General features: G+C 53.3%; 3 protein-coding genes across 16 annotated transcripts in view; 1 reads left to right on the top strand and 2 right to left on the bottom strand.

The window, feature by feature from the left end:
- SECISBP2 (SECIS binding protein 2) overlaps positions 1 to 1,317 on the top strand; it is a 38,701-nt gene extending 37,384 nt beyond the window's left edge. For all 4 annotated transcript variants that reach the window (XM_088838176.1, XM_088838174.1, XM_088838173.1 and 1 more), the window contains one exon: positions 432 to 1,317. In XM_088838176.1, coding sequence (XP_088694302.1) covers positions 432 to 535 — 104 coding nt within the window. In that variant the 3' untranslated portion in view covers positions 536 to 1,317. The remainder of the gene's footprint in view (positions 1 to 431) is intronic.
- On the bottom strand, positions 692 to 15,943 carry LOC148777422 (uncharacterized). Of its 6 annotated transcripts, none has more exons than XM_088838182.1 (4): positions 12,678 to 15,943; positions 8,804 to 9,013; positions 4,293 to 4,390; positions 692 to 3,891 (listed from the first exon to the last, which is right to left on the bottom strand). In XM_088838182.1, exons 1-4 carry the CDS (start codon positions 12,688 to 12,690, stop codon positions 3,715 to 3,717), a joined length of 498 nt encoding a protein of 165 aa, XP_088694308.1. In that variant the 5' UTR covers positions 12,691 to 15,943; the 3' UTR covers positions 692 to 3,714. The 6 variants fall into 6 exon arrangements, with proteins under 6 accessions (XP_088694308.1, XP_088694304.1, XP_088694307.1 ...); XM_088838178.1 differs by lacking the exon at positions 12,678 to 15,943 and adding an exon at positions 10,491 to 12,663; XM_088838181.1 differs by lacking the exon at positions 12,678 to 15,943 and adding an exon at positions 10,577 to 12,660.
- Positions 15,944 to 16,352: 409 nt separating this feature from the next.
- SEMA4D (semaphorin 4D) overlaps positions 16,353 to 25,555 on the bottom strand; it is a 120,389-nt gene continuing 111,186 nt past the window's right edge. For all 6 annotated transcript variants that reach the window (XM_055427513.2, XM_055427511.2, XM_088838171.1 and 3 more), the window contains 3 exons: positions 19,910 to 20,082; positions 19,780 to 19,823; positions 16,353 to 18,680 (listed from right to left, as the gene is read on the bottom strand). In XM_055427513.2, coding sequence (XP_055283488.2) covers positions 17,752 to 18,680; positions 19,780 to 19,823; positions 19,910 to 20,082 — 1,146 coding nt within the window. In that variant the 3' untranslated portion in view covers positions 16,353 to 17,751. The remainder of the gene's footprint in view (positions 18,681 to 19,779; positions 19,824 to 19,909; positions 20,083 to 25,555) is intronic.

The raw sequence follows: 25,555 nt of genomic DNA, 5'->3' as shown, positions 1-25,555 counted from the left end.
GAGGACAGCTGTATCCATGGTGGGTGGTTGTTAAGGCCGGCATGCACCGACCTGTTTGATCCTGTTCACGAGGGGGAGGTTGCAGTTGGGGATTTTTGCTTGAGTCCTTTCCAGGCCCCACTTAGGGAGCCAGTTTGCTGGGCAGGCTGTGTGCTGCTTGCTTTCCAAGAGACTTCCCTGACTATGGTGGCTCAGATGCCAAAAATCTGCCTGCAGTGCAGCAGACCCGGGTTTGATCCCTGGGTCGGGAAGATTCCCTGGAGAAGGAAATGGCAACCCACTCCAGTATTCTTGCCTGGAGAATCCTAAGGACAGAGGAGCCTGGTGGGCTACAGTCCATGGGGTCAAAAAGAGTCGGACACAACTGAGTGACTAACACTTTCCTTGGCTGACCCTGCCTGTCTGTTAGTGGTGTGCTTTCTTGTTTCCAGTTGAAGTCTGGAGAAACCATGTGGAAGCATACAGTCGGTGTGCCCTGGAGCTGGAGGAATCGCTGGAGGCTTCAACCTCTCAGATGATGAACTTGAATTTATAAGAAGAGTTCATTCCTGTGTGTTTGTGTATTTGAGGTAGGGGTGGGGGGTTGAAAGACTTTGGGGCCTTTTTCTTCTTCTCAGTTTTTTGTTGAGCTACTTGTGTTTTGTATGGCTGTTCAACTGGGGAAGTAACCAGCAGTGTTTGTAACTGTCCAAGAGCTCCAAGTCCTGCGGAGGGGCACTGGGTAAGCTGGCGGAGACCCTCTTACAAAGCCTTGGGATGCAGCCTCGGCTCTCTGAGCACAATATGAGTCTGGAAAATGCTGGACAAGGTGGTACTCAGAGTACTCTGCTGCTGTGGAACATCTCTCCATTGCAGGACAGCTGAGCCAAGTGAGTTTGTGGAAAGCAGCAGTGGGCTGAGGCGATGTGACTCGGAAGGCGGGGTAGTTCCACCCGCGTTCCCAGTCCCGGTGACCCGCACAGCCCTGCAGAAGCCGTGGGGGTGGGGTATGGGGAATACCTTTCTCAGGACATGGCTTTTTAGCCAGAAGATTTGGGGATACTTGGAGGGTCTGCTAAAATGAGCCTCAGAAGGAAAATCAGTTCTCTAACCTGTGACCTTTTGACATGAATATTCCTTTTATTGTTTATTTTTCAAAGAAACGATTTTGAAGTTCCTAAATCTCAGTTTTGATAATTTACGAATATTTTCTTTCTTTTGTAAATGAACATATTGCGAATGTGGTTTCTTAGAGGCCAGAAGGATAGTTTACTTTCGTATTTTCCTGTAAGTAAGAGGGCTTATTTATTTTGAATAAAGAGTGATTATTTAATTTCACTGGAGACTCTGGTCACCTTGGTCTAATCAGCGCTTCCTACATCCTGATCTGTATTTTGGGGGCACTCTTCTTTGAACTGAAGGGGACTGAGCAGGAAGAGGTTTGCGCTCATATCTCTTGGATCTCGAAGTAGTGACTGTGAAGTCTCCGGCCCTTAGAGATCCTGTTGCAGGACCCACCTTGGTCCAGCCTGCTGGCAAGCTGGTCACATGAGAAATGGCAGGATCAGATTTTCACTGCTTTGTGTTTGTCAAGCAAGCAAGGTATCTTGTGGGCTTTACAAGTGCTGTTAGTTGAATTCAGTCATGGCAGATATACTTTTGTGAGTGAGTGGCCTGTGGCAAGCAAAATAATGTGAAGTAACGAGTTGGAAGGGCTTCCTGCATGGCTCAGTGGTAAAGAATCCACTTGTAATGCAAGAGATGCAGGAGACATGGACTCAATCTCTGGGTTGGGAAGTTCCCTAGGAGGAGGAAATGGCACCCTACTCACAGAGGAGCCTGGTGGGCTACAGGCCTTGGGGTCAAAAAGCATTGGACACGAGTGAGTGATTTGAGCACAGCACAGTGAGTTGGAAACAGTCTGCTGTGGCCAGGGCTGGCGGTGAGGTGGAAGTTGTCTGTGTAAAGTACCAGTCTGTCCTTTCATCTGTTGTTCCCAGTGAGTGCCCTGCTCTCCCATACACTTTCTGAGCTGTTTCAATGAAGAACATGCAATCTGGACCAGCAAGCCCTCTATCCTGTCACAGGTTTCTCCCTCAGGGCCACCAGAAGGAACAATAGCAGGGAGGGTCCCCGCCCCACCATCCCCATCAACTGTGGTAGGTTTGAAAATAGACTGAGAGTAAAGGTTCCATAATGAACTTATAGGCAGAAAGTTAACTTGTCAGCTGTATGCAGCAGTCTAGAACTATAAAACTGATACATTAAAAAAAAAAAAACCCACATTAAAAAGTCTCTGCTAGAGATGCAGGTTGTCTGTCTAGAGCCCCCGAGGCCTCTGGGTCTGTGGTGGTCAGATGAGCTGAACAAAGTAGGTGGATTTTAACATCACATTCAGCTGCTGAGAGGGTTCACTTCTTGTGTGACTTAACGCTGGGTTGCCCTGGCAGATCACTTTCCTGGCAGAGGCCACTGCCGCAGGTGACACAGTGACCTACTCTATGCTGATGGCACCACGGGAAGCAGGCAGGCTTCCCGAGTACAAATACTCTTCATGGAGCAAACATTTCAATGGAACTCTTTTATTTTTTTCCCCACAGTTTAGAGAATCAGAACTCATCCTCATAACTACCTTTTCCACCAGAACCCTGCATGCTGATACTACAATAAATGCAAGTGTCTGTTCCGATCCTAGCACCAAGGAGAAGGCCCTGCCCTTAGAGCAGAGCAACCACCCCACACGAGAGCCACAGTGAGAGCGGATGGATGTTGTACCAAAAGTCTTGTCACAGTGCATCGTGGGTGATCTGTAAGCCAGCTCGGCCTCTGTTGACAAGGTGGACCGGCAGCTTAGTGGCAACCAGGATGACTTTGACCCCAAAACCAGCCATCCTCAGAAGCCTTATTCACAACGGATCCTGGAGGTGACTGGCTGGAGATGTGTGCTGCTCTTGAACGAAGGCACCCAGCTTCAGAACAGGGGGTTCTGGAAACAGGCTGTGGTCATGAGGCTGAAGAGATGTCCATTTGCTAGGGTCATGAGAAGTACCATTTAATTTAACAGAGATTATGGTTTTATGATAGATTGGCATTCCACTAAAAGCCGTCATTCTGCAAACAGTGCCTATAAAATTCCAGGTGAACAGCCTCGGCCGCCACATTTACACACAGAGCGGAGTCTCCAGGTGCAGTGTGAGTAACTTGGGGACCCCCACAGCACATGGACAGAATAGCCTCATTAGACCCATACCGCCGTGAGCCAAGTGACCAGGCCCCAGGAGACACTGACATGCTGGCTTTTCCATCAGACAGGCTCGACACCTGGGCCACGGCTGCAAGTGGGCAGTGCACACTTGGAGCTTTGGGAAGCAGGCTCTGGCATTAGTGAGGAATAAGACAAAGTCTCTTTCATCCAAGTTAGCGCCTGAATTTCGACCTCAGCACTCAAGGTTTAAGGCAAATTTCGGTCATCTGGAGCCTCGTCCTTCTGTCTCTTAGAGCTGAGCGTGAAAGTGACTCCATAGCAATAAAACCAGCAGTCTCTAGAGTTGAGCTAACACGGGGCTGTGTGAGGGATGGCCTGTTGTACGACACGAAATTAACTCAGACCTGTGGAGTGCTTCTGGAAAAGGACCCATCACACACACTACTGTCTTAACCAGAGTTCCCGTCTATAGCCTGTTAACCTCGGTTTCCTGCGCATGCCAGACAGGCCAATCTGTCCCATCTAAGTACCTAATTAAAACAGACGTTCTGGCCACTGCTGCAGGCCCCCTCAGGGCTCCGTGTTCTCTGCTGTGCCACCCGAAGAGCTGTGTCCAGCAGACAGGAAGATGGCCCACTGCCCTGAGGCCTCCGGGGCTGTGTGGTGGGTGGCAGCACGGTCAGCCTGGTCAGCACAGTTTCCTGTGGCTAGAAAGCGTCCTGGTTACAGCTTTCCTGAAAGAACACCATGGACTTCAGTTCTTGGTAGAACAGAAAAGTCTGGAACCTGCTTCCCATGTGCTCCCTGGGGGGTCCAGGGTCCTGCAGGAGGGAAACTTGGGCCTACTAAGCCCTGGGCTAGGGGTCAGGGTAACTGTGGGGGGCTTCTTGCTGGAAGCAGATGGCCCCACCTAACTTTGGTTTCCTGTAAGAGCCCTCTCTCCCTACCCCCAGGCTGGAGGGCGACAGGTAGAAGGGGTGTGGGTTTCAGAAAGTATAACTGCTTGGTGGGCCAGGAGGAAGCACATGGGGCCCACTGACAGGATGGGCTCCCAAGAGGGACAGCTGTCATCCCAGACTCTGGCCCTCCCTCAGGCCCGGCCACGTACCCACGCCTTCCTCCAGCTCTGCATCATGCGGTCGTGCTCCCCAACCACGGCCCTCCAGCTGGTGAGCTCTCTGGTCCACCTCTCCTGCTGGGTCGCCTCTGCAAGATAGAGGGGGTGCTCCAGATCTCAGCTTTCAGGCCTTCATGACCCCCGGGGTGGGGGGCCCCATCCAGCCACAGAGGCTGTGCTGTGAGCTGAGTGACAGCTCTCTGCTGGGCTGAGCCCAGTGGGCTTGTGAAAGTGAAGTTGCTCAGTCGTGTCCAACTCTGCAACCCCATGGACTGTAGCCTACCAGGTTCCACCGTCCATGGGATTTTCCAGGCAAGAATACTGGAGTGGGTTGCCATTTCCTTCTCCAAGAGATCTTCCTGATCCAGGGGTTGAACCTGGGCCCCCGGCATTGTAGGCAGATGCTTTACCGTCTGAGCCACCAGGGAAGTCTTGTTTACTCCTCAGGCCTTCACTTCCTGGCCGTGGGGGCCTCCCCAGTCAAGTCCCCTGCCTGCCGTTCCCAGGCCCACCAGCTCCCATGGCAGCTGCTCCCCAAGGCCACACTGGCCCTGTCTCCCACGTATCACTGAGCTTTGGTGCCGCCAGGAGAGGGGCTAACCCCCCACACCTCGTGGGGCACTGCATTCATCCTGGGGGCGGGGGCTGCTGCCACCTCCCTCGAGGAAGATTGGTTGCCAACACTCCGAAACTAGCTTGGTCACTAGGGCTGGCATCCTGTTACATCACCTGCCACTTGCTCTACACCTCCCTGCGTGTGTTTGATCACTTGACTTACGGATACAAGGTCATAATTTGTAAGGCACTTGTTTTCAGTTGCTATGTCATGGCCGACATTGCAACCCCATGACTTTCACGCCAGGCTTCTTGGTCCTCCACTATCTCCCAGAGTTTTCTCAAATTCATGTCCATTGAGCCAGTGATGCTATGTAACCATCTTAACCTCTCACAAGATAATTCATTTTATCTTGACAGCAACAGCCAAGGGCATTTTACAGAAATGAAAGGGATGGAAGTTCTAGGTGGGAGAGAGTATCTGCCATTTCTTTTTTCCTGGTCATTCTCACTCAAAGGACAAAGAACCTTTTAAAATACGCATATTTACATACAAACTCCATCTTGAAAATGGATGAAGACCTGGAGAGGAAACTGAAAAGCTGGGAGCTGAGAAGCAGAGGGGTCAGTGGAAACAGCCTTGGTAGAACCAGCAGACCCAAGTATGCAGGGTCCCAGGCCGGCAGTGGGGAGGCGGTTGGGACCTTGGGGGCTGAGACGGCAGGCTCGCAGGCCGCTTACAGGCTCTGCAGGAGTACACAGGCTGTGACCGCTCTGCACAGCCAGGTTGCTGCCCTCCGTCCGCTCCTGAAGACTGGTGGTCTTGGAGAGTCTGGGACCGGGGGCCTGGCCAGTACCTGCACTGAAGGCAGACCGAATGCTGGGCTTATGGACTAAATGATGAGGCCCCAGCCTCTTGCCAACCGGTGTCCTCACTGATAACCCAACCTGAGCCATGTGGGTTTAGCTGGAGCCCCTCCATGTGACAGTGGAGGGGTGCAGGGCAGACCAGCTCCCTAGTGCATGTAGGAACTGCCAGGAAAACTTAAGATGCCCCCGGGACTTGGGAGGGGCTCTGCATTTCTAAGGAGCTCCCAGGTAGACAGATGCTGCCCATCCAAAGGCCACACCTTGGGTAGAATGACTATCAAGGGTCCCAAGACTTTGGAGGGAAACAGAACCATCAAAAAAGGGACAGCTGAGAGGGGGATAAAAACGAAAATCCTCTCAATAACCTAAGGGGAGAAGATGCCACATCCATGAAATGAGAATGCAGTCACGACAACAGAATGAAAACCTCTGAGTAGTGAAAGTGTGACGGTGGGACAAAAATTCACCAGCAGATGAGAGAGAGAAAGTTGAGAAAAGCTAGCAAGCAGAGGTGACGGGATAGAGAAGATGGACAGAGGGCCAGGCCAAGTAGCCCAGGACGTAGGAGAACAGTTTCATGGAGACCAGGAAATGAGAAAAGTAAGTGCTGAATACTTCTGATCGTTGAAGGGCAGAGGCTGCCATGTGTAAGGGGTCTAGCAAGACACTGATTGAGACAGTGTTCAGAAAGACAGTGGTCACATGGGGTCACAGAGAGACCCTCAGGAGCAGAAGACAGAGCCAGCATCACACACTAGGGAATGATTTTCACATCAGAATTGTCCACCCAGCTGGACTCAAGTGTGAAGATGGAGAAAAGACAGGCTGTCAAAACGCTGTCTTCCCCCAGACACTCCGAGTGTGCCGGAAGAAACGCTGGAGAAACATGGAGTCAAAGGAACAGGCCATGAGACCCGGTACTGGGGGAGCTGGTCCCCAGGAGGTACATGGTCATGAGACCCAGTACCGGGGGCGCTGGTCCCCAGGAGGCACACGGCTCCTGGTGCAGAGGCTCTGGCAGGCTGACAGTAGGACCCAGTGTGTCTGTGCTGATCAGGGCTTTAACTGCAGAGTCTGCATGGCAGTAATGACAAGTATGAACCAAGCAAAACAACAGCTAAGAAAAATGGACTGGTTCAAAACCAGGAAAGGAGTACGTCAAGGCTGTATTGTCGCCTTGCTTATTTAACTTCTTTGCAGAATACCCTGATAGCTCAGTTGGTCAAGAATCCGCCTGCAGTGCAGGAGACCCCGGTTTGATTCCTAAGTTGGGAAGATCCGCTGGAGGAGGGGGAAAGCTACCCATTCCCCTCTTCTGGCCTGAAGAACTCCATGGACTATATGGTCCATGGGGTCACAAAGAGTTGGACAGGACTGAGTGACTTTCACTTTCATTTGGGATTCCCTGGTGGCTCAGACAGTAAAAGAGTCTGCCTGCAATGCAGGAGACCCGAGTTTGATCCCTGGGTCAGGAAGATCCCCTGAAGAAGGAAGTGGCATCCCACTCCAGTGGTCTTGCCTGGAAAATCCCATGAACAGAGGAGCCTGGGGGGCTACAGTCCATGGGGTCACAAAGAGTCGGGCACAACTGAGCAACTTCACTTTGCAGAGTACATCACATGGAACACTGGGCTGCATGAATCAAGCTGGAATCAAGATTGCCAGGAGAAATATCAATTACCTCAGATACGCAGATGATACCACCCTATGGGCAGAAAGCAAAGAGGAACTAAAGAGCTTCTTGAAGGTGAAAGGAGAGTGAAAAAGCTGGCTGAAAACTCAATATTTAAAAAAGTTCAAGATCATGGCATCTGGTCCCATAATTTCTGGCAAATAGACAGGGAAAAAGCAGAAGCAGTGACAGGTTTTATTTTCTTGGGGCTCCAAAACCAATGGAATTAAAAGACACTCCTTAGAAGAAAAGCTATTACAAATCTAGATCGCATATTATAAAGCAGAATCATCCCTTGCTGACAAAGCTCTGTATAGTTAAAGCTATGGTTTTTCCAGTAGTCATATATGGATGTGACAGTTGGACCATAAAGCTGAGCAAAGAAGTGACGCTTTTGAACTGTGGTGCTGGAGAAGACTCGTGAGAGTCTTTGGACAGCAAGGAGATCAAACCAGTCAATCCTAAAGGAAATCAGTCCTGAATATTCATTGGAAGGACTGATGCTGAGGTTAAAGCTCCAATACTTTGGCCACCTGATGAGAGGAGCTGAGTCATTGGAAAAGACCCTGATGTTGGAAAAGACTGAAGGCAAAAGGAGAAAGGGGCAGCAGAGGGTGAGATGTTTAGATCACTGACTTACTGGACATGAATCTGAGTAAACTTCGGGAAATACTTAAGGAGGAGGGAGCCTAGCATGCTGCAGTCCATGGGGTCATAAAGAGTCAGATACAACTTAGCAACTGAACAAGAAAAACAACAATGAACCAAGCAAACAGGGATCGGCACAGTGCTTGGTTATGTGGGAAACAGAAGTACAGAAGGGGAAATCATAACAGAGTTGTTATCTGGCCATACTGAGTTGGCCATCCTTATAATGTAACAGGAGAAGGCAATGGCAAGCCACTCCAGTACTCTTGCCTAGAAAATCCCATGGATGGAGGAGCCTGGTAGGCTGCAGTCCGTGGGGTCGCTGGGGGTCGGACACGACTGAGCGACTTCACTTTCACTTTTCACTTTCACACATTGGAGAAGGAAATGGCAACCCACTCCAGTGTTCTTGCCTGGAGAATCCCAGGGAGGGGGGAGCCTGGTGGGCTTCCGTCTATGGGGTCACACAGAGTCGGACACGACTGAAGTGACTTAGCAACAGCAGCAGCAGCATAATGTAACAGAGGCTAATATTGGGAGGACGGGATTGGCAGCCAGCATGTGTGCATGTGTGCTCATGGGCACAGGTGTGTTTGTGTGCAGGTGGGCATACACAGGCATGCAGTTGGAAGATGTAACAGTGAAAAAGTAACTTTCTGTCTTCGTGAAAGCGGATAGGTAATCCCCAGACTGAAATGTCCCCATGCAAGCCTGCTTGCTGCTCAAGGGACAAGGGTAAACAGTGAAGCTCACTTACCAAGCCTGGTCACGGTGACCCGCACCCTGGAGGTCTTGTTCCCGACCCAGGAGAGTGCAGAGCAGCGGTACTCAGCACTCTCGCGGAGGGCGTCTCGCAGCCAGCTGAGCACGAGGGCCCTGCCATTGGGCAGTGCATAGGTCTGCATGGGCACACACACCTCCAGTTCACGCCCATTCTTCTCCCAGAGGAAGTGAACGTCCGCAGGACCTGGGGATATACAGACCATCTTCACCCCTGGGATCCCAGCTAGGGCTCATGGGAACTACTCGGTATGGGAGGCAGGGTGTGGGGGCTTCCCAGATGAGGGGCCTCATCCCAGCTGGTCCCAAAGTGACGGGACAGCTTTCTCCTAAGTCTCTGTCCTTTCCCTGGAGGTGGCTCCCCACTGTGGTCCCCAGTGACCCCAAGGAGCAAAGGGGTACCGACACTTCACCACCTCATGCCCTGTGGCTCCCTGCTCCTTGACCTTGCTCAGGTGCCTTTTTCAAAGCACCCTTGCATGTCCATGTCCCCAGGACACACACACAGGGCCATCAGGGTGAACCTACTTTTCCTTTCTCGCTGGGCTGTGCACCCCTGTGAAGTGCCTGGTGGCCTTGCTCTGGAGAGGGTGTCTATTCTGCACAGAGGGTCTGGACCTGGGAAATTCATGTGCCCACCTGGCCCTGCTGCCCCCACCTCTGGTGTAAAGCTCTGCCCTGCAAGCCTGCTCCCTCTTGCTGGGGCATTGAGGTCAGATCTGCCTGCCCCTTGGGGCCTGGCTGGGCCTCCACACCCAGGGGTGGGACTGCCACCAGGAGCTCCCAGGCACACCAGGGTGCTGAGAAGGGCTGACGGCCTGTCTTACAGAATAAGGACTTGGGGAAAACAGACTGGAGGCAGAGAAGAGCCCCAGGCCGAAGCCCCCTTCCCGAAGCATGCCAGGGTTCCAAGCACCATCACCCCCAGATCCCGTGCTCGTTACAGAGAGGCTGCGGGGGTGTGGGCCTTGGAGACCAGTGTGTGGAGGGCCTGGGGCAAAACTGAGCTCTGACCCCAAGGCTGGAATCAGTCTCACGCAGCACGGCACCTCCTTGATGGGGCCCCCGTTCCCCTGCACAACGTGCGGCTGGGTGAGCCCAGGGTTTCAGGCTTCTCCCTGGGCCCCAAGGGCTGTGCTGAGTCAGGCCTATTTCCCATCCCTACTAAAGAACAAACAAGCCAGGACATCTCCCCAGCATCTGATAGGACACCAGCTTCTACTCTGACATGGGCCAGAGGCAGGACAAGTTCCAACTGAAACACCCAGCCAACACCTAGCCTCCTTCCTGGAGTGTGTGCAGACCCCGTGGCTGACCTGAGCTGCCACAGAGCACAGGACAGTCCAGGTGTTAGACAGCAGCGGCTGCCGCCTACCCCAGGCACCTGAGGGGCTCAGAGCCGGCAGGAGAGCGAGGCAGGCCCTGCTCCCTGAGGGCTCTGGGGGAAACCCACGCCCTCTGTTCCTGCTGCTCCCAGTAACGGGGCAGGGGGCCATGCTGGGGCCATTCCCCTCCACTGCCTGTGCCAGCCAAGCACCCCAACCGTGTGAACCAGGGGGCCCTTCTGGCCTCCTTGCCCAGGGACTTAGCTCCCTGACAAATGCCCGCTATTCCGTGTCAAGTGTACCACCCTGGGCAGGCAGGTGGGCAGGCCAGAGTCTGACCTGGACCAGAGCAACCCTGCCTGATCACAGTCCCGCCTGAGAACCAGCTTTCCGAGAGCTCAATTCCATCTGAGATGCCCACCAACCTGGGAAGGACATAATAAAACATTTCACACAGGATGGTCAGGAGTAACAGGACTACATCTATCTGCGGCTGGAGTTCACCGAGCAGGATAAACCAATGATAGAGCCGAAGGATTAAACAGGCTGCCCGAAAACAACAGGCATCTGGGTGTGCTCGTGAAGGGGAGCGTGTGTGCACGGTCAGGTGCGGGCAGCTGGCTGACACGCTTCTCTGTCACACGCTGGGCTTTTTACAAGGGGAGAGATACAATTAGATAAAATTACCTTTGATGGACTCCCGGTGAGTCAGGTCCCCGTGTGACCCCCTGCCGCCTATTCACCTTTGACCCACCACGTTCAGGATCCTCAAAGATGTGATTTGATTCTGCTCTTTATACTTCCCTGAAGTTTCAAATTCACTGCAACAAGCAAATATTGCTTCTCCAATAAAACAGAGTGCTACGTGGAAGAAAGACACGAGCCACAGGCTCTGGAGGGAGTTCTGAAAGACGTTCAGAAGCGATTCACATGGCAGCTCCCTGCCGCATGGTCCCATGGGGTCTGTTCACTTGTTTCCTGTGTGGGATTGTTGGTGTTTTGTTCTGTCACCATTGTATGTGTGCTCAGTCGTGTCTGACACTTTGCGATCCCATGGACTGTAGCCCACCAAGCTACTCTGTCCACGGGATTCTCCAGGCCAAGAGTACTGGAGTGGGTTGCCATGTCCTTCTCCAGGAGATCTTCCTGACCCAGGGATCGAACCTGTGTCTCTTGTATCTCCTGCATTGGCAGGTGGCTTCTTAGCCACTGAGCCAACCGGGAAACCATAATTTGGTACAATGTACATTTTTGTATACAGAACATTTCGTACCCTACCCACAGATAACTCTGTACTATTTTCAGATACGCATACTTATATGCAGATCCACACGTACAGGTACACACACCCAAGTCTGTGACATCTGCTGCGTGCCTGCCTCCCTGTAACTGAAGGCGCTTGGTGACACCATGCTTCACTTGGTCATCCCCCTGCTGGTGGGCAAGTTAGTGCGGTCTCACCCTAAAAGCTGATACTCAGGAGCCATGACAGATCAAAAATGCAAAGACTTCTCAGAACAGACAGTGAGGTTGGTTCTCATCTCCTCGCCCTGCCCAGTGGTGACACGCACTGAGTCCCCAGGACCGGGGCCCCAAACATGGGTCACAGGAACCTCGGATAGGTTCTCCTGACCGGTGCTGAGACAAAGAACCCAGGTGGCCTGAGCTGGGATGACTTGTCACCCTGACCCATACAGGCCAGGACCTCTCAGGAGCCAAATTCTCCTTAGACCCACAGTCGTTGGAGCACAAACAACATGAAAACCACTCCCACATGCACCTCTACAGTGAGTATAAGCATGAAGCACCGTTAAACGTTCTCTAAATGGGAATTTAACCGTGTCAAGTATTAAAAATGTTAAAATACTTACGTTCCATTTATTCTTTATAAAAAACTATCCAACTCATTCTGAATGCAGAAGAGATTAAGAGAGAGGGAAAGGAACAGTTAAAACCAGTCAGCAGGGCCAACACATGATGTCAGTGGGGACCTGGGGCAGCAAGCCAAACCCACCTGCCCTGTCTCCCAGGGGCCTGCTACCCGGAAATTTGGGGTGCTGGGTCCAACGTCATAGCCACCGTGGGCTGGGGCCGCCGGCAGTCTCGGGTCCAAGCCCCCACTTCAGGTTTGTGGGGCTGTTGGCTCCACCCTGACCCCACCCTGTCCAAGGAAACCGCTGGGCACAGTTGACTGTGTGTGTTTTAGTTGCTCAGTTGTGTCCAACTCTTTGAGACCCCATGGACTGTAACCTGCCAGGCTCCTCTGTCCATGGGGTTTCCCCAGCAAGAACACTGGGGTGGGTTGCCATTTCCTTCTCCAGTATACTCCACTGTGTGACAAAACCAGAACTCCTCTGAGCAATGGCCCCTTCTTGAAGGAAGCAGACCCATCCTAGAGGCGAAGGGCCTGAAAGCCCCCAGCTGGAGAGGGGTGTTAAGAGATCACCCCAAGTCATTGGGCCATGTCCTGTGCAGCTCCAGGCATCCTCCTCCCTGTGCTCGACTCTGACTCTGGGGTCAGCTTACCTCCCGTACTCATGCCGACTCCTGCAAGCTACTGGAAGGCCAGGTGCCCCCACAGGGGTGCTGTTCCGGTCTCTAAGTACCCAGAGGCTCTGAGTACACACCAAGGACGCTCACTCCGGATTCCCCTGCGTGGCTCAGGGTCCGCATGTGTGTGTGTGATCTGTCACTCAGTCGTGTCTTTGGGACTCTTTGCGACCCTGTGGACTGTAACCCGCCAGTCTCCTCTGTCCATGGGGATTCTCCAGGCAAGAATACTGGAGTGGGTTGCCATGCCCTCCTCCAGGGGATCTTCCTGACCCAGGGACCACACCCATTGTCTGCTGCATTGGCAGCCAGATTCTTTACCACTGAGCCACCTGGGAAGCTCTCCAGAGTCCACGAGAATCCCATGAACAGAGAAGCCTGGCGGGCTACAGTCCATGGGGTGGCAAAGAGTCGGATACAACTGAGCAACTAAACAACAAATTTTTCTGTGTGTATATACATGCATGTGCAAGCACATGATTTGCAGACATGCATACGGACACATCACCAATCACTGTGATCTGCACAAGGTTGCCTCGTTTGACTGTGCTTTGCTATATTGCACTTTGCAGAGATTATGTTTTTTACAAATCAAAGGTGTGTGGCAACCCTGAATTGAGCAAGTTGATTGGTGCCATTTTTTCCAACAGCATTTGCTCACTTCCTGTCTGTGTATCACACTTTGGTAATTCTCACTACACTTTAAACTTTTTTTCATTATCATTAATATAATAATTGTATGGTGACTGACTGGTGATCTTTGATGTAAGTGCCTCAGCTTGCTGAAGGCTCGGATGACCATTAGCATTTTTTAATTAAGATACATAATGCTTATTCCATTCTTTATAGTATAGTGTAAATGTAACTTTTAAATGTACTGGGAAAGGAAAAAATGCATGCAATTCATTTTATTACAATAGTTGCTTTATTGCAATGGGTCTGAATCTGAACTTGCCACACCTCTGAGATGTCCCATATCTTAATCTGTATTTACAGGCAAAATGAAATGTGCTCACGTGCACATAGTGGAAGATCTCTTTGTTTATCTGTTCTAATTTTGCCACAAGAGCATGGATTTTTTTCAGAAAAGCAGAATACGACTATATGCCTTCGTGATTTCTCCAGCTCAGAACCCCTTTCCTCCATTTATCGGTATTTTCCTAACTCCTAACTTTCAAGTAGAAGACAGCCAGCAGGTAGGAGAACCACCCCCAAAGTCAGAATTCATCCTCCCCACACTCAAGCCTCAAGGCCTTTGACTAGAAGCATGGCCACAAGGCACAGTTGTGCAGAGTGAGTTGAGTGAAGTGAAGTCACTCAGTCGTGTCCGACTCTTTGCGACCCCATGGACTGTTGCCTACCAGGCTCCTCCGTCCATGGGATTCTCCAGGCAAGAGTACTGGAGTGGGTTGCCATTTCCTTCTCCAGTTGTGCAGAGTGCTGTGCACCAAATAGAAACACATACACCCACACAGGTGTCTGCATACATGTTCATGCAAGAACACAGACATACAGGCACACGTGTGTACACAGAGATGTCAGTACCCAAAGCACACACAGGTACCTATGTACACATACACATATCAACATACAGACGCCCAAGCACACACACATTCCACCAGCATAATCTGGAGATGCAGAGAAGACATCTGAGCCCCTCAGAGTCACTCGGCTGTAAGACTCTGCCCACTGTGAGAAGCTGACCTGGCCTTAGCTGGGCCAGCACTCCAGCCACCGTGGGACGGTTTGGTAAGCTCAGCTCCACAGTGACACCCAGGCCAAGGCCAGGTGGGAGCAGCCTGGGCAGGGAGGTGCCCGGAGGTGGAGGCAGGAGCTGACACTTGTGCAGAGCCACAGCCTGCATTGGCTGCTTGAGCTCCGGTGCCTGCCACCACTTTGGGGAGATGTCCAGGGCTGCTGCCTTTTTAAACACCCACACTGTTCAGGGAGCCAGCGTGGGCTTGTGGGCCAGATTTAGGAGAAAAGGGCAACACCCGCCTAGATCTGGATGTATCATGGGGGGTACCCAACCCAGCCACCTGCAGCAGGAAAAGCCTGGGGACGGCCCAAGCATGGCCTCAGACAGAGGAGCGGCGCTGTCATCCACTCCGCCCCTCACCAGCGGGTCGCCCTTGGGAAGGGGAGGTCCCCGAGTGGAGACCGAGTGAAACCGCTCCATTGAGGGGTGGGCCCTCATAGGCCGTCTGTGGGGATCCTGAGGCCTGCGTCTGTCAGCAGGGAGCCTGGAGACCCCAGTACCAAGTGTCCCCGCCTTCCCACTGCCGAGTGGGTTCTCCAGCATGGCTGTGGAGGATGCTGCCACCACGGGCCAGGCCAGGGAGGGCTGAAGCAGTCCCCCAGTGCCTGCCCAAAGAGTCAGGGCTGAGAGCAGCACCCAGGTGACCTGGGGCCACACAGACAGGTCTGTTTGCAAGCATCTCCTTCACGGACAACTTCCCTGTCCACTGCCTGGGGCCCACGCGGAGACACCAGTGGCTACAAGTGCAGGGTCACAGTGGATATGGCCACTTGAAGGCTCGTGAGCCAACCCACAGGGAAGTGGGCAGCAGCTTAACACTTCCCACAGCTTGCTTAAATTCTCCAAACAGTGAAAAAAAAAAGAGATTTGCTTGTCTTCCTAAGTTTATTCTTGAGCAGGCCTTGAGTATGCTGTGTGTTTTCTCTGCAGCTACTAATGAGTTAGAAGATGGCAGCGGGGAGACCTGGCCGCCAAGCACTGCCCAGAGCCCCCATGGGACACACTTGGCATGAAGGCGTGGCTGACCACCCCATCTCGGTGTTGTTCAGCACCTGCCTATGGCTGAGGGCCCACTAGACTTGACACCTTTTCTGCATTTAAACATCTCAAAGCAAGTTGTTAAAACAATTCCCATTCTGGAGGCTCTAAAGTTCATTTTTTGAAACTCCAGATGCCACATCTATTAAACCCAAATTGTTAGCCAACACAGAAGTAACCTTATATACCAGTAACTGGCAAGCTGCAGCTCGAGTTTGTAAATAAATTTGGGTGCATGGCCACGCCCACCCATCGGCAGCTTTCAGGTTACAAAAGAAGAGCCGAGTAGCTGCAACAGAAACCATGGCTTGCAAAGCCCGAGTTTGGCCCTTCATGGAAAACACTGGTTGAGCCCTACAGTCCACAGGAACAGCTCCAGAGTGATGGTTAAGAGTTGCTGGAGATCACTGGAGGGGTACAGCTAAGGAAGGCAGTGCTCCTGGAGGAAGTCCCCCCTACCCCCCACCGGGACAGGTGCCCTGCTCACCTGTGGCCTGGCAGAAGAGATGGAAGGTCCCCAGGGCCTGCACGTGCTGGGCCTGGTCGCTGAGGAAGGGCGGCAGCAAGGTGACCTGCAGGCGGCTGTCAGGCCCTGGGCCCGAGGCCGGCCAGGGGCTTCGGGGAGAGGAAGATGAGTCGGGGGCCAGACAGGACAGGGAAGAGGACCCCGGAGGAGGGAAGGGCAGAGGAGATGAGGCTGCGAGACAGAGGACAGAAAAGAGAGAGGGCTCTGAGGAGAAGTCATCAGGAGGGCACTGCATGCCAGGGAAGGAGAATGAAGCACAGGAGAGAAAAGGGGCCCAGGCCACGCGGGGAGGCGGCGGGGGGGCCGCAGAGAACCACGTGCCCGCAGCAAGGATATAAGCTTCTGTTTATTCGGTTACTTTCCAAATGTATACAATTCAAAGTAGAAAAATAAAAACAAAGTAAATCTTATAAAACACAAATGTTTACACCAGAACGGTCAAATCCTATCATGCTGGAAGATGACATTGGCCACACAGGCACACACGCTCAGAGTTTATTGCTCTTTGCCACGGAAAGAAAGCCTCCTATTGTGGGTGTCTGGAAAGCCGGAGGTGGAGTGTGACGTCGCTGATGGTAGGACCGTGCGGCCCACTCGCACCTTGACAGATGGTGCCAAATGGCAGGTCTGCGGCAGCAGCACGTGGGGGCCGGGGGGCTGTGGTCATTGGCCTGGCTGCCCCCTGGCCACCCAGCTCTTTTCCAGTTGTGGACAGCTCAGTTAGGCCAAACAGAGAGTCTGGGCAGGCGGAGAGTATGAGATGGAAGGAAAAAGGAAAAGGAGATGTTCAGATGACCAGGACATCCTGGAGAACATCCTGGAGAAAATTCTGCCTGAACAAGAGGTTTTCACCAGTGGCCATGGGCATTAGATTGTAACACGCTCCTCCTCTCAGCTCTGGGCCAGCCCAGCTCCATCCAGAGCACGCTGGGGCCCGTCCCTCCCTCCAAACTCTGCCCAGTGTCGTGAGATGGTCCCCCATAGCCTTCTCCTCTAAAGAGCTAAGACAAGAGTAAAAAGGTACAGAAAGAAAATCTCTGAAAACAGTGCCTCCCTCAAGGAACAAAATTTTAAGAATAATTAAAAAAAGAAGTGTAATCAAGAGATGATTTTGTCTACATTTCTAAAAGCGGAAAAGAATGCATTTAGCAAAAGTAAGTTTATCCCTGAGAATCTTAAGCAACGTAAGCCATACCTTTATCCTAATATAAACAAAATTCAGAAGATGTACATCTTCCAAATATTAAAACATCTGCTTTAGTAATTAAAAAAATAAAATGACCCAACACGCCAACATAATTAAAGCAAAATCCTAAAAAGTAATGACGTGGAAGGAAAGGTCCGTGCCAACCTGGACAACAGGTGATACAGTTACCAATCTGATAAACTAAAACGTCATTTCCAATCTGGAATTAAATTATCTTTCAGTGGCTGCTACAAGGAGGAGACGTTCATGGCCCTTCTTCTCAGACCAGTGGCAGTCTGGCCGTCTTTCCGCCGCAGAGCGGCTGCGGGTGAGCCTGCGGGCACGACTCCAAATGCCCCACCGACCAGGGAGGCCAGACTCGATGCTCGCTGTTTTCCAAAAGGACAAAGAGAAACCAAGTCACAAGCGCGACCCAAGAGAAAAGACACAGAAGACTGAGGTTTGCTGACGACGGCTACCTACGCAGCACTGGATGGGGCACTGAACTGGCAACACAAAGACCCTGCGGGCGGCTGGAGCCTCAGTCCCCATCCGCGTCCGAGTCGGCGAACTTCAGCTCGCACTTGACGTCGAACGGCCGGTCCCTGACCGGGAGCTCGTCGATCTTCTGTGAGTCCTCCCGATCAGTGGGCAGCCGGCTGGCCATCGTGTCCTGCTCTGTCTCGTAGCCGGTGTCCAGGGCTGGCTTGGGCTGTCCCCCATTCTGCTGGGAGAAGCTGCCCTGCTCCACCAGCGTCTCCTTCACACTCTGCTCAAAGTCTGAGAAGTCTGACGTGGGTTTCTTCTTCCCGAGGAGCATGGCCGAGCGGAATTTCAAGCACTGTCCGGGCAGGTAGCCCTTATAGCAGTTGTAGGAGATGAGGCAGAGGAAGAGGGCGAAGAAGAAGAGGAAGAGAAACATGAGGAGGCGGTTGTCGCTGGACTTGAGATACAATGTCTTCTCCGAGTGGACTTGTGGGACCGTGTTGATGACGATCTTTGGTTCGCAGGACGTACTGGTGGGTGCCACGGGGCTGGACGGCGGGGGGACAGCACCCGGCGTGGTGACCTGCACGGCTGGGGTCTGGGAAAAGGAGACTGGGGTGGGCCCCACTGACACTCTGGGGGTGATCCGATCACCTTCTGTCCGTGTGGCCAGTGAGGTAGAGGCCACTGTGGTTCGTGGGACCGTCTTGACCTCCAGAACATGCTTGGCCACCACCTGCAAGATCGTCTTGTTCTTGACCCTCTCCTCCGACAGGCACTGATACACCCCGCTGTCTCCTTCTGACAGGTTGAAGATGAGCAGGTTCTTTCTGCCTACTAGGCTGTACTTGGGGCTTTCGGCCTTGAGCACGCCATTCTGGAACTTCCATACCACCCGGGCCAGGTTGGACTTTTGGGAACATTTGAGTTCTGCTGTGCCGCCATGCTTGAAAAAATGCTGCAGGTAACTTTCTTTAATTTTATCTGGAACATTAAAATAAATGTGCACAGCATCAACAACCCCGCTCAATACTTCTCTCAAAAATAGGTCAACACGTACAAGAGGACACAAGAATTTCACCCAGTGGAGCAACATGGAATCTTCCAGAACAGCTAAGGAGATAAAGACATGCGTGACCAAAAAGCAAAGATGAGCTCCCAGTGGCAACCCTGGGGGAGGAGGAGAATTCCCCAGGCCAGGGAGGCTGCACGGCAGCCAGCTGTGCCTTCTGGTGGCGGCGCCAAGTCAAACACGTCAGACTTCTGCTAGCAGCTCGGTGGGACTTGCCACCCTCCTCCTAAACCTGTCTTAACTGATGACATCTGTCAGGTTAGGGATGGGAGCCCAGGGCACACCTGCCTTCAGCTGGGACATGCCTGACCTCCTGGCAGTGGTGGGATGACCTAAGGGGAACAGGAACTGATCTCTCCTGATTAACTGATGACATCTGTCAGGTTAGGGATGGGAGCCCAGGGCACACCTGCCTTCAGCTGGGACATGCCTGACCTCCTGGCAGTGGTGGGATGACCTAAGGGGAACAGGAACTGATCTCTCCTGAGCACCTCCCTCCGGCTCACAAGAGGTGTGTATGCATGTGTGCTCAGCTGTGCCCGACTCTTTGTGACCCCCAGGCTCCTCTGACCATGGGATTCTCCAGGCAAGAATACTGGAGTGGGTTGCCATGCCCTCCTCCAGAGTATCTTCCCGACTCAGGGATCAAACCCATGTCTCCTGCATCTCCTGCATTGCAGGTGGGTTCTTTATCCACTGAGCCACCTGGGAAGCCCCACAAGAGTTGTAGCCCCAAGCTAAGTGGAAGAGAGAGGCGTATCAAGAGTGGATGTCAAAGTTTTGGATGAGAGTGCCTTCCAGTAAACACACTCTGCATGGCTTCAGCATCCTGTTTTGCGATACAAGGGACAGAGAAGCATCATGGGGGTCTGTGCCACGAGATACTCCACCTCTGTTCCAAGTAGAGAAAGAAAAACAAAACATGCGAAATGCTACAACAGCAAAGCATCATGAAATGGTTAGGAGACCCAGCCGCCCCTAAAGGAGAGGTGGCAGGGATGGGCGACTTACCAGGGCAAGTGGATGCATCCCCGTTCATTTCCTGAATCAGTCCCCTGCAAGACAACGGGGCACGGGTTACAGGGTGCACATGCGTCAGGCTGTGGGGCTGGGCAGGGTGCCCGCATGCCGCGCACGGTACCTGCTGGGGCCGTCAGTCTGGTGAAGGGTGACACAGGCGGCCATGGCCGGGCTCCAGGCGCAGTAGGGGTCCCGGGCGAGCACGCAGTCCTCACAGCTGCCATGCTTCCCGCAGAAGGCCACAGGGGCCTGCACCACACCTGAGTTGGAACCGGCATAGACAAACTTCCGGCCCTGTGGGTGTGAAACACATGAGAGCGGTGGGCATGGGGTGGGCTGGGTGCTTCTCTAGCTCACAGGGAATGGTGACAAGGCATCTCCCTGAGCTTCTGGAGGAGGAAGTGGTACAAGGGCAGGTTAGACCCTGGACAGATCTGCACAGCAGCATGGTGACATCATGGGCAGTGTGTGGTTTTGCAGGCTGGGGGGAGTCCACAGACTAACTCAGAGCACACTGGGCCTTGGTCTGAGCCCCTCCTTCCCTTTTGGAGCGCCCTACCTCAACCTACTTGCCAGCAGTGCTCCTCTGCCTCCTCTGTGCACAGGAAGATGAACGAGCCTGACACTCCCCGCCGCCCTCCCAGCCTCACGAGGCCAGAGGCCACAGCCTCCAAAGCTCATCTCATGTTCCCACACATGAACCCCAGCACACGGACGATGCATGTCAGTGTGTGAATCCAGCGAGGCCGCAGTGAACGCCGGAGGAGAGCAAACAGTGTTAATAAACAGAGTAAGACACGTGAGGAGGCAGTCACTGCTCTCACATCTACATTTATGAGAAATGAACACAGCTAGGGAAATAGACAGCATATTAAAAAGCAGAGACATTACTTCGCCAACCAAGGTCCATCTAGTCAAGGCTATGGTTTTTCCCGTGGTCATGTATGGATGTGAGAGTTGGACTGTGAAGAAAGCTGATCTCCGAAGAATTGATGCTTTTGAACTGTGGTGTTGGAGAAGACTCTTGAGAGTCCCTTGGACTGCAAGGAGATCCAACCAGTCCATTCTAGAGGAGATCAATCCTGGGTGTTCATTGGAAGGACTTATGCTAAAGCTGAAACTCCAATACTTTGGCCACCTCATGCGACGAGTTGACTCATTGGAAAAGAGTCTGATGCTGGGAGGGATTGGGGGCAGGAGGAGACGGGGACGACAGAGAATGAGATGGCTGGATGGCATCACTGACTCTGTGGACATGAGTTTGAGTGTACTCCGGGAGTTGGTGATGGACAGGGAGGCCTGGCGTGCTGTGGTTCATGGGGTCGCGGAGAGTCGGACACGACTGAGCGACTGGACTGACTGAACTGAGGGAAATGGAGAGCCACACTCAGAGTGTCTGGGGAGGGTTAGCTGCTCAGTCGTGTCTGACTCTTTCGTGACCCCATGGACTGCAGCTCTGCAGGCTCCTCTGTCAGTGGGATTCTCCAGGCAAGAATACTAGAGTAGATTGCCATACCCTCCTCCAGGGGATCTTCCTGACCCAGGGATTGAACCTGGGTCTTCTGCACTGCAGGCAGATTCTTTACTATCTGAGCCACCAGGGAGAGTAGCAGAGAGCAGAGCAGGCTCCTCCATGCTCCGCAGCACTGGGCCTGGGACATCTCCCTCTCAGCCTGATGGCCCCAGAGCCTGCAGCAGAGAAGGAAAACTGGGTGCAGAGGCCACTAGGGCAGGCTGATTTTTCTCGCTGAACTCAGCTACAATAGTGGCTGCCCTTCAGTGTCCACTAAAGCCCACCAGGAGACTCAGGGCTGGCGATTCAGAAGCTCAGCGTTTTCTCTCTCCTTTGCTGGCGAGTCACTCTCACCTTGACATTCTAGAAAGGCCTTTGTTTAATGTCAAAAGATTGCCAAATTTACACGACACTTCGTATTTGAGGCTCAGATGAGACACAGCCTCTGTCCTCAGAAACGCATTTTCAAGTAACCTGTCTGGCTGGAGTGCAAAGTCCCTGCGTGACCCCAGATCCCCTGGCCTGTGATGCCTCGAAGGCCCAGGGGTCACAGAGCCACCGTATGTGAGCACAACTGAGAGAGAGGGCAGGGCCTCTGCGACAGCATCACACTGTGAAGACAAGTGACAGAGAGCCAGGCCCAGTGCCGGCCTGTCCACATAGGCAGAGACCTGGGCACTGAGGCCAGGTGCACCCTGTATCCGTAAGAAGGAATCAGGACGCCATCGCAGATCATGGTTGGGATCATGTGGCTCGGAGGAGAGGAAAAGTTTCCTGGGGTGACTGGCCCAGTGGGCAGCTTCAGCTGGATCCTATAGCAGGGCCCTGGCAAGGGTGTGGACACTCATGCAGAGCGGGGCAGGTGGCCTGGGTTGGGCAGGCGGGCAGCCTGTCCCAGGCTGGCTCCATCCCCCTACCCTACAGCCCACTCAGCCTCCAGCCCTTGATCCCCAACAAGGCAGGGCTGAGCCCCCATGACTGCACCTACACCTGACCCATTCTTATGAATGCGTAAAGGGGCCTGAGATCTCATAGCAGTGACCGCAGCAGGCAAGGCCCACGGGTGGACACAGAAGTCAGTGGGCAAGAGGGAACTGCATGTCTATTTAGCCTCAGAGCATTAGTCGCTCAGTCATGTCTGATTCTTTGTGATCCCATGGACTGTAGTCCGCCAGGCTCCTCTGTTCATGGAATCCTCCAGGCAAGGATACTGGAGTCGGTTGCCATTCCCTTCTCTAGGGGATCTTCCTGACCTGGGATCAAACCCAGGTCTCCTGCATTGAGGGCAGATTCTTTACCATCTGAGCCACCAGGGAAGCCCAACATTGCCCACAGATAAGTGTCAGCCACTGCGGGGGCTGAATGTGGCCCCCAAATTCTTCAACCCCTCCCTCCAGGAGCTAGGGCTTAGCTCCTGGCCCCCTGGGATGGGCTGCTCCCACTGACCACAGAGTGTGGGGATAACACGGAGGTTCAGTGGCTAAGACTACATACTCCTAATGCTCCCGGGTTTGAGCCTTGGTCAGGGAACTATATCCTGCATGCTGCAATGAAGATCCCACATGCTAAAACTGGATGCACCCAAAACAAAACAAAAAAACAAAAACCAAGAAGTCACACTGACTCCACATTCCTGAGACAGGAATGTCCTGAGACAGGTCATCTCCCCAAAATGCTCAACCCCAATCTAAACACAAGAAACACCAGGTATGCCCAAAATGGAGGGTTATTCCACGAAACGCTGACCAGTGCTCTCCAAAAGTGTCAAGGTCACCAAGACGAGGGCAGATGGGGAGGCATCCAGACTGGGGGGACTGAGGGAAGGTGCCAAGGCCACGTGTGGCCCTGGAGTCAGGAAGCAGGATCGGGACTATGGAGGTGAGTTAGGGAGCTGTTGCCAGCAGACCTGCTCGGGTTTGATAGGAGCACTGGGGAAGGGCTGCAGGACTATTACCACCTCAACTCTTGCGTGAGAGAAGACATCTGTGAGAGAAGCTCCTGTGAGATGTGCTGAGTATGCACATGCTCAGGCCCCCACCCTCTGGGGGACTGTGCCCTCAGCTGCAGCACTGGGCTCTCATCTCTGGGTCCACGGGTGGGTGGTTGTGGGTGGACACGGCCAAAGCTGGAGGGGCTCCCGCCTTTGCTGCACAGGTGGCATCTCTCCATTACAGAATGTCCCCAGAAAAACCACACTTAGCCTGGCCCCTGGACCCAGAGCACACCTGCCACGTACGCACCAGAGACGAGAGCAGGCCTGTTCATGCAGCAGGGGAGAGACAACCCCAGTGTCTACTGGGGGGTGAATAAAGCAGATGTGGGGTATGCATGGATGGAATGCTGCTCAGCCCCAAACAGGAAGGAGATCCCGTCAGCTGCTACAAGACGACGGACCTCTAGGACATGACGCTAAGGGAAACAGGCCCATCTCAAAAGGACGAATGTTGTCGGAGTCCACTGACACGAGGTTCTTAGAGTAGTCAAAGACACAGAGGTGGAATGCAGAGGGGTGGGTGCTAGGGGCTGGGGAATGGGAGGAAGGGGGACTTGGTTAACGGGTATGGGGTTTTAGTGTTGTAAGATAAGAAGTTCTGGGGATGGATGGGGAGGAGGGTTTCACAATGTGAATGTATTTAATGCTTCTAAGGTGTACACGCAAAAAAAATTAAAACAGTACAGTTTATGAAGTGCTTTTACCACAATGCCCTTGTTGGGAGGGAACAGGAGGTAGTGACAAGGAACTCCCCTCCCTGGTGGAGGCTGTGTGCCGGCCTGTTCTGTGCTCCCCCAGCCCTGTGGTGCCTGCTCATTAGCTTTCTGCAATAAGGACTGGGCATGACTGACCCAGAAGAGCCTGCCGACAGGGAGCGGGGAGAGAGGAGCTGGTGTCCTTTTACCCCAAAGAGCCGCTTCCTGCTGCCATGGCAGCACAGCCAGCATTCCAAAGCCACCCTGAGTCCATCAGCCCAGGAGGTGTGGGACCCCATGATTGCACAATGCATTTCCACCTGTTCTAGGCAAATGAGCCAGGCCCCAGCACAGTGGGAGCTCCTGTGGGGACAGGTGATTCCCTCCCCGGGGCGCCAGGCTCCCTACCTGGCCACTTGACCATTCCTGACGGCAGGGAGTGAGCAAAGGACTGACCTGTGAGACCTTCCAGTGGGCGATCCTGCCCCGTCCCTTCTCTCCTCCCTCCCCCATCCCTCCCGTGGGATCAGCGCCCATGAAGACTTGGGTCAGGATGGCAGGGCCAGCGGGGTCCAGGAATGATATCTCGTGGAGCAGAGCTGAGTCCTGTTCTCACCACATGTCCACACTGGGGTCCCAGCCTTGGTTCTGATGAGTATTTGACCATTTGGAGGCCTTAAGCATGCTTGTCCCAGCTTGGCTGAAGCACCTGAACCACATGGTGGTGGCCAGAAGGGCCCCTGTGTTTCCTTATTTCAACAAAATGTACAGGAGGGCATGGCAATGGGTGGCCAAAAGCACCTGCTCGAGAGGCACAGATCTAAGTCTGTGAGCCTAACTCCACCAGGCTATTCCGTTTTCCTTCCCTTTCAGAATTGGAGGGAGAAGACACACACTGCAGGGGCCAAGAGGGGAGAGGACCCTGCAACAGGAGACTGAAAACCAGATGCAACTCCTCAAACTCATGATGAAGGGGAAAGGATGAAAGCCCATGTGCAGCATTTGAAATACAAGCCTGACCGAGACGTCGCCTTCTTTTCTTTCTTACCTGCCCATCAGGGGCTCAATCCTGCTGCCCACAGCCCCAGGGCTCAGGAAGGACTGAGCCTGCGTCCTACAAGCCACGTGTAGGTCCCACCAGGACGCAGCGCAGGGAGGATGTTCTGGGAGGCAAGAGGAACAACCTCTTTCCAGCATGAAGGGAGGAAAGCTCAGGAGTGCTGTGGGTCCAGAGGGAAAATCTCAACAACAGGGCAACGCCATATCAAGCAGGGACAGGCCAGCCTGGTGCCCCTAAGCCAGACTTTACAAACGGGGTATAGGTGGGAGAGGCTGAGTAATGGGGGGCTCTGCAGCAGCAGGGAATGTGACATGTGGCCAGGGGGGCCAATTTCCGGTGCTGACCAGAGTCTATCAGCCCAGGGGCCACAGCATCGGGGACGTCACAGGGCAGGGCCGGGACCCTCCCAGGGGCTGCCAAACTTCACTGCACAGGGGAGGAAATGGAGACAGGACTGGCCCGCCCAGGCTCACAGTCACGCACCTGGAGCCGCATGTGGACGAGGC

The sequence above is a fragment of the Moschus berezovskii genome, chromosome 7, assembly GCF_049115385.1.
Source record: "Moschus berezovskii isolate FMDL1 chromosome 7, NW_MosBer_1.0, whole genome shotgun sequence".
NCBI classification, from domain to species: domain Eukaryota; kingdom Metazoa; phylum Chordata; class Mammalia; order Artiodactyla; family Moschidae; genus Moschus; species Moschus berezovskii.
Note: the sequence above shows the minus strand (reverse complement) of the source record. Positions and strands in the feature narration are given on the sequence as shown.